The sequence below is a fragment of the Gossypium raimondii genome, chromosome 6, assembly GCF_025698545.1.
Source record: "Gossypium raimondii isolate GPD5lz chromosome 6, ASM2569854v1, whole genome shotgun sequence".
Lineage (NCBI taxonomy): Eukaryota > Viridiplantae > Streptophyta > Magnoliopsida > Malvales > Malvaceae > Gossypium > Gossypium raimondii.
In genome coordinates, this window is record NC_068570.1 from 45,824,094 (window position 1) to 45,832,111 (window position 8,018).

The 8,018-nt window shown below is 30.9% G+C and overlaps 1 protein-coding gene across 1 annotated transcript; it reads left to right on the forward strand.

Moving 5' to 3' along the window:
- Window positions 1-222: 222 nt before the first annotated feature.
- LOC105772019 (uncharacterized) lies at window positions 223-900 on the forward strand. The gene has a single exon (XM_012593373.1). It carries the CDS (start codon window positions 223-225, stop codon window positions 898-900), a length of 678 nt encoding a protein of 225 aa, XP_012448827.1.
- The last annotated feature ends 7,118 nt before the right edge of the window (window positions 901-8,018 follow it).

The window sequence follows — 8,018 nt, forward strand, 5'->3', positions numbered from 1 at the left end:
CGCACAAGTTATACTCTGCAAAGACTTGCAGAGATCTACATCACTAAAATAGTGAGACTTCATGGTGTGCTAGTCTCTATTACTTCCGATCGAGATCCATGATTCACATCGAGATTTTGGAAGTCTCTGTAAGAAGCTTTGGGTTTGAAGCTTAACTTCAGTACTTCTTATCACCCTCAAACAAATGGCCAATCAGAGAGAGTGATACAAGTACTAGAAGACATGTTACGAAGATGTGTTTTGGAGTTCACAAGAAGGTGGGAATGTTACTTACCATTGACAAAGTTCACCTATAACAACAATTACCAAGCAAGTATTCAGATGGCACCCTTTGAAGCATTGTATGGAAGGAGGTGTCGAACACCCATGTATTGGTCTAAGTTGGATGAAAAGAGAATAGTTGGACTTGAATTGGTTCACAAGACAGGGGACAAAGTCAAGATGATATGCGAAAGGTTAAAAGCTACTTTAGATAGACAAAATTCCTATGCTAACTTGAAACGACAAGATGTTGAGTACCAAGTGGGCAAGTATGTGTTTCTTAAGGTATCACCATGGAAGAAAGTCCTAAGGTTTGGGTGCAAAGGGAAGCTAAGCCCAAGGTCCATTGGTCTTTATGAAATGGTGGATATAATCGGTCTTATAGCATATCAACTCAAGTTGCCCTGCGAACTTGATCGAATTCACGATGTGTTTCATGTATCTATGCTTAGGAAATATCTTGCAGACCCATCCCATGTACTGTCAGCAGATGGCATTGAAGTGCGACCTGATTTGACTTTCGAGGAAGAACCAATGAAGATTGTGGCTCACGAGGTGAAAGTCCTGCGAAGAAAAAGGACCATTTGGTCAAAGTGTTGTGACGAAACTATAAGACCAATGAAGCTTCTTGGGAAATAGAAGAACCAATGAAGAAACAATGCCCTTAACTATTTGAAGGTGAACATTTCGAGGACAAAATGACGTAAGTGGGGAGAGTTGTAACATCCCAAGACTAGGTCTGGAAGGTTTGACCTCGCAAGTGAAAGTTTACCAGTGTTTTGACGAATTGAGGGTTCGCCAAAAGATTATCAACAAGGAATTCGCTAGTATTTTGGCGAACTGGTACACACCAAATGATACAGTAAGGGGTTCGCCAGATTCATTTTTTAAGATAAGTTCGCCAATTGAGTTGCGAACTGGGGTTCGCCAGTCAAAAGTCGAGTCAGACTAAAATTAGGAAATAAAGATATTGTGTATCTAGGATACTTTTCGTGCACTTAACCTTATTCTAAACCGACTAGGGTTCTTAAGTCAAGTAAGGTATCCTAAGATCACTAAAATACTTAGTGCCTATAAATACAACCCTTATTCCATTAAAATTCTCTCATCGAATATTATGTTGTCTAGTCTCTGTTTTGAACCAAGTTTGTAGCAACCAAGGTAAACCTTTGTCCTATTAGGTTGATTGTCTAGAGCGTTAGGTTCGCTTGAATTTTTGTAATCTCTGTATGTTCTGTTTGTTTAATAATTTGTGTGTGATTATGCATGTTGCGAACCAGCCTAACCATCTACCAGTAATGATAAAGGCAAAGCCAAACTTGTTTAAATTCTCAATTTTATCTATGAGTGTCCAGTAATCAACTTATGGGTGCTAAACTACGATGTTTATTTCTTTCATGCGAACCCTTAAGTCTTTCTATCAATTGATATGTGAACCCTTCCTCTATTTGTTTTGTTAGCTCACATGTTTTGCATTCCATGCATATTTACATGACATTCCGCTGCTATGTTAATTTAGCACATTAGATGTTGCATTTTTGGTGGTGTGTTGGAGGTTAGGTTGGGAGTTAATGTAGCTCGCCAGATTCAAGTTAAACCTATTTGGCCGGGTTTGAGGTGTTACAATAATGCTGATATTTATTGACTATGCATTTTGAATTTTTCTCTAATTTGAAACCAGATAATAATTTTATTAATTAAAAAGTAAATCCAAATTGTATCAAATATAATCAAATTAAACTTTATGAATTTTGTTCAGATTCAACTTATCTAATTGGAATAAGGTTATCATACATTTTCTAATTTTCTAATAGTTTATTTTCATATGTGAAGTAATTATTGAGATTATCAAATCATCTAATTGTACTATAAAAATAAATTAATTAATGAAAAATAAAAAAGCTTCAACTTTATTAAAATATTTAAAATAAAAGTATATTTAGAAAAATTTTAAAAATCAACTTCCTAAAAATTAAAATAAAATCTAACTTAAAATAAATACTAACAAGATTAGAAATATATTTAAATCTTCTAATTTTATCTTATGCTTCAATCTATCATTCTCATCATCATTTTTATCCTGATCTTCTTGTTCTTGAATCTATCATCATTGTTTACATTTTCAATCAACATAGAACTTCTTAGGTAATTAATTACTTTGTAATTAAAATTACCTAAAATAGAAAATTATAATAAATAATATGAATTTATTATTTTAATTGGATATTTTTATAAAATTATAATTATAATTATAATAGTAATTAAAAAATAACATAAAGTAAATTTAAAGTTAATTAGAACGTAAAATTATAAAGTAAAACTTTCACATTAGACAATAGAATGATAGGAAAGTGAATAAGGGTGAGTTTAAAATAAAGTTAGTATATGTGTAATAAACTAAATAAATGTGTGATGAAAGAATAGCATAATTTTACGTCATCGTTGATTAGAATTATCTTTCATCTCTCCTAGTGACATTGTCATTTGAATATGACTTGAAATTTCCTTTTCAAAAATCATTATTTTAACACACTATTATTTTGAGATACTTCAAACTTACCAATGTTAATAATCTTCATTTTTGGTGATATAATTTAGATGCTAATTGTTTGAAAATGCTTAATTGTCGACGCTATTTATAAAGATAAATATTAATTTTAAGGGTAAACTATAATAGTAGTCACCCAACTATTAGTAAATTTCTATTTTGGTCACTGAACAATGAAAAGTTACAGAATGACCATCCAACTACTCAATTTTTTCCTTCTTGGTCACTAGTTCGCTAATGATGGCAGCTTTTAAAATTGACATAATAGCAACTTTAGCCCTCAACTTTTTTACATTGTGTCAATTTAGCATTCATTCTAAAAAATCTAACCCTTAAGATTTGCACATTGTGTAATTTGATATTTTTTGTTGTTTTGCTTTTCTTTGTGACCTTTTCACCTAAAAAGTTTAAAAACAAATTTATAAGCTAAATTTGATAAAAAAATATTCAAAAAATGAAACACCCAAAAATCCAAGATAATAATTTCCATCTTTTCTCATTCTTTTAAAATTAACCCTCAATGTCACAAATGAAAGAAAAACAAAATACAAATGTGTAAATGTTGAAGGTTAATGTAACATCCCCGATCTGGCCTAGGAGTTTCAGCTAAGTCAAAGGCGTTACATTGATCACAGAAGTGATCTTGTAAAGCCATTCTTTTGCTTGAGTTGAATTGTGTGAAAATTTTTCTTTTGTTTTTAGGAAAAACATTCATTAATCAAACTGGCTTTACCTAATAATTTGATTATAATATTATTAATGTGAAGTTTCTGAGAGAAACGGTTTAAGGTTTAAAAAGTCTTATCAAAATTTTAAGTATTTTGCAAAGCAGCAGAAAACAATAATAAGAATATTAGTTTTCTAAACCAATTAGCATGCAACTATCTAAGAATATCATGCTTAAAAATTAATAAGCTAAATAATCTCAAACCATAATTGTGAAAGCAATAAATAATTAATAGTTTTCAACCCGATAAACAAACCAATAAAACAATTAAGGATAACTTTAATGGGAAATAATAATAAATAATAAATGAGATGCTAGTCTGAAGTTCCTTGTAACAACCCATTTTTCAGTGGTGCCGAAAACAGTGATTTCAAGGCCACCAAATCCGACGAGTAAGTAATATTTACGAGTCAAATATGGTTTTAAAAAGGTTTTTCATTTGATAAATTATGTTATATAAGCGATTTATTAAGTTCAAGTGGTATGACCCTAAGGTCAAGTGGTTTTAGAAAATGAGGTATTGGGACTTCGTTTGTATAAATCGAGCCGTAAATATTTTTATCAATATTTACAAAGTGTCATTAAGGTGGTATTAATTTTTTTGTTGAAAAATTTTAACGTTTCAATAGTAAATTAATTAAAAATGACTAAATTGTAAAAGATGTAAAATTTGATCACTTTTTGATTTGAGAGATTAAATGGCTCTTTGAATAAATTAAAAGGGGCTTAAATGGTAATTAAACCATTATGAAAATTGGTGGACGTTAGTGGGCATATAAATTGTTAATGTTAAATATGTATATTATAAACAAAATATGACAAAATTAATTGTCATCTTCTTCATTTGAAGTTCATCATCGAAACCCTAAAAGATAAGGAAGTACATTCGGCCCAACTTTGGCTTGGTGATTAGGTAAGCAAACATTGCCTGTTTTTAATAATTTTTATGTTTTTGAGATCGTTGCAACTAGGTCTAGCTAGCCCGTACATTAGATTTTGAAACTATTAAAGATTTTGAATGTTGCTATTGATGAACCTTGTGATTTTAGATGTTAAATGATGAATTTGAGATGTCGAAACCACTTTTTTGAAAACAAAAATAGCGTCGACTTGAAAAAATAAAAATTGGAGTCGCCACCGATCTTTTATTGAGGTGTGACCCGATCACCTTGAAAACAATTTTGGTCTACGAGTTTTAAGAAAAACGGGTTCAGGAGTCAATTACATACGAGGAAGGATTAGCACCCTCGTAACGCCCAAAATTGGTACCGAATTGATTAATTAATGTCTTAAAGTCGAATGTCGAAAATTCAAAAATATAAAAAAAATCCCCTTTTATTAGTAACATATTTTTAAACAATATTTGTATGAATTTGCACATATGTAGAAAGGTCTTCACACCCCGAGGCAACAAAATGTCGTATCCCGTAAGTTAGGATACAACATTTTGAATTCCCGAGCATAAGCTAACCTTTAAAAACCTTTCTTAAAACTTTGTGTATTTGAAAACTACAAATGTTTGACCATCTTGGTTCAATGAGGAAATCAAAACCCCGTAAGTTAGGGCACAATTCCTCAAAGTTCCAAAGACGATATATAAGTTTGCCTTTATTTAAAAAAACTTCGTTTCGAGATATCGAAAGGTCATATCCAATGAGTTAGGACACAACATTTTGAATTCCTGAGATAAGCTTTGATTTAAAATTTTACGTTTGAATTAAAAAATGGATACTCGGTTACTTAAATTCAATGAAAAAAATTGAAGCCCAGTAAGTTAGGGCACAATCTTCTCAAGAATATTGGATACCGAGTATTTTGAAAACTTATGGATAAAACGATTTCAATATTTAAACCAAATGCAACCTTTTAAATGAACTAAAATGCGAATGAATGATAATGTATAACATGAAGTGATAATTCGCAAGCTAAAATGTACACTAATGAACGACAAAGAATCAATAAGTACAAGTTGGAATTAAAATAATACATAAAAAAACAATGCATGATAAATTTAAGAAATAGTGAGTAATTATTTTAAATAACAATATATAATAAAGATTAAAACCATAATACATAATAGATTTTAAAACAAATACCTAATAAATCTATAATGATAATAAGTTACAAATAATACTACATAAAAAACATAATGGAATTAAATACTAATATTTGATAATAATACAAAACTTAGAGTAATAATACATAAGAAAAACTTAGAACCCTAATACATATATAATAAAATAATGTATCTGTAAAAACAAATGAATATATAAAAATATAATACTAATAATAATCATAGAGGTAATAATAATAAGAATAAGGATAATAATAACAATAATAATAAGAATATTAATAAATTTAAAAAATAAATAAATAAATAAATAAATAAATAAAAACAATGACTAATTTGAAAATAAAACAAAATCTCAGGGGCAAATTTGAAATAAATATGAAAACGACCGAATTGAGAACCGTTTAACACCAGAAGGACTATTGCGGCAATTAAACGCGCAAATCCCCTCTGGCATTTGGGTCAAATCTTCAAAAACGGCGTCGTTCAATCATGGATCTAATTGGAATCGAAACAAAATATAATGTATAAATTAAAAATAAAGAAAAATTGAATTGAAATGACAAAAAATTTCGGAAGGACTTATTACGCAAATAGACCATCAAACAAAATGCGCGGATCCTCCCTAGGGTAGGGTCACCGCGCGGGTCAAGGGACCAGACGGCGCCATTTTGGCGTTGGTGCCCTTGTCCCAAAATGGCGTCATATTGCATTATTATTTAAACAAAAATTTCTTTAAAAAAAACATAAGCAACATATGTTTTTTAAAAAAAATTGTTGCCCTTTTTCTTTGCTAGGGTTTAGTCCCTAGACTCAGCCGCCGCGCCTCCGCCACAATTCCACTGTGGACGGTGGTTGGAGTCGCACCACAAAAGGCTTCTTGGTTCCTTTTCGCGCGGATTTGAAGGCGTCGCGAGGTGAGTTTTTTCTTCTTCTTAGTACCTACTATTTTTCTTTAAAAAAATCGAAAATAAAGAAGACGCGAAAGAAAACTTAATATCTACCTTCGATCTATTTTTTGTATTCAAATATTTTTCTTTTTTTTATTTCATCCATGAATATGGGTGAGAGAGCCCTTTACAGATTTGGAATCGACCTTATATAGCCGAATATTATAGAAATTACTTATTTTTCTTTTATATATTTTTTTCTATTTTCCTTGTTATTCTAGTGTATTCTACTACTGTTTTTCCTCTATTTCTTTGGCTGCTCTTTGTTTTTACGTTTGTTGCAAGTCTTGCCATTTGAGGCGCATGGTGCATGTCTTGTGAAAGGCTCGGCTTGCTTGTGAAGAATTTGGGTTCCATGTGTGTGGCAAATTGAGTTCTTTATTCGCTAGGGTTTTAATTTTCTGCTTCTGCTTTGTGTTTTGGGCTCATTTGGGTTATTGGGTTTTTGGGCTAGTGGGCTGAATTAGATTTAGGTTTTGGGTTAGGGTTTGTTATTGTATATTGGGTCTGGGTAGTTTAGGTTAAAAAGGTTTGGGCCGATTTGAGCTTTTGTAATTTGGACTTTTATTAATGTTTTTTTATTTAATATTTGGTTTATACTTTCTGTTCATAGATTTTGGGCCCGGGCTAAAATTGGGCCTTACATGAGATATTAGTTGTTATTTAAAAGTATTTTATTAAGTGATTTTTGATGAATTTTTTATTAGGGACTAAATTGTTAAAATAGTAAAATTATAAGGATTTGATGTGAAATTTTTGCATGAATGGGCTGTTTTGGATGCCATAATTATTCGTCTAGGTTCATTTTTGGGTAAAAATGGTTAATTTGCATGTTTTAGGCTCAAGGACTAAATTGAATAAAAGTAAAACCTAGGGGTAATTTTGTAAAAATTTCAAAAGACTAAATTGCATAAAATACATTGTTTTATCGTCTAAATTAATAATTGAATGAAATTATTAATTTAGATCAAGATCAGGTGGAAAATCGAGGAGAATAAAAAATTACCAAAATGCCCCTGTACTTTGACATTTCTACAATTTAGCCAGGTAAGTTCACATGAACTGTACTATATATAATGTTGATTAAATTGAATTTCGTCATATGATTTTATTGAAAATGAATCAATATATATATGTTATTATACAATTTATCTTGTAAAGAAATGATGGAAATTCAACGACGTACGATGACTATCGAGCCCCGTTTGAACCTTAAGAATATATAGGATACAAATGACATGTCATTAGGATTACCTTATTTTAGGTGCTGGTCCTGAACGTCCTACTAGTGGCTGAGTTTCCAATATGTGTTGCTGTTACTTGACAGCTTGTGTGAGTAGCATCGTGTAGCTACGTTCCGACCGACAGCTTGTGTGAGCAGACCCATTTATGGCTCGACTGAGACCATCTATGTAAAGGAAAATGAAAGAAATGGTTTTGACCATATATTAGCACACAGTA

Bases quoted from the DNA above. Each gene is read 5' to 3' on its own strand.
- LOC105772019 (XM_012593373.1), top strand. From the start codon at position 223: ATGTTACGAAGATGTGTTTTGGAGTTCACAAGAAGGTGGGAATGTTAC.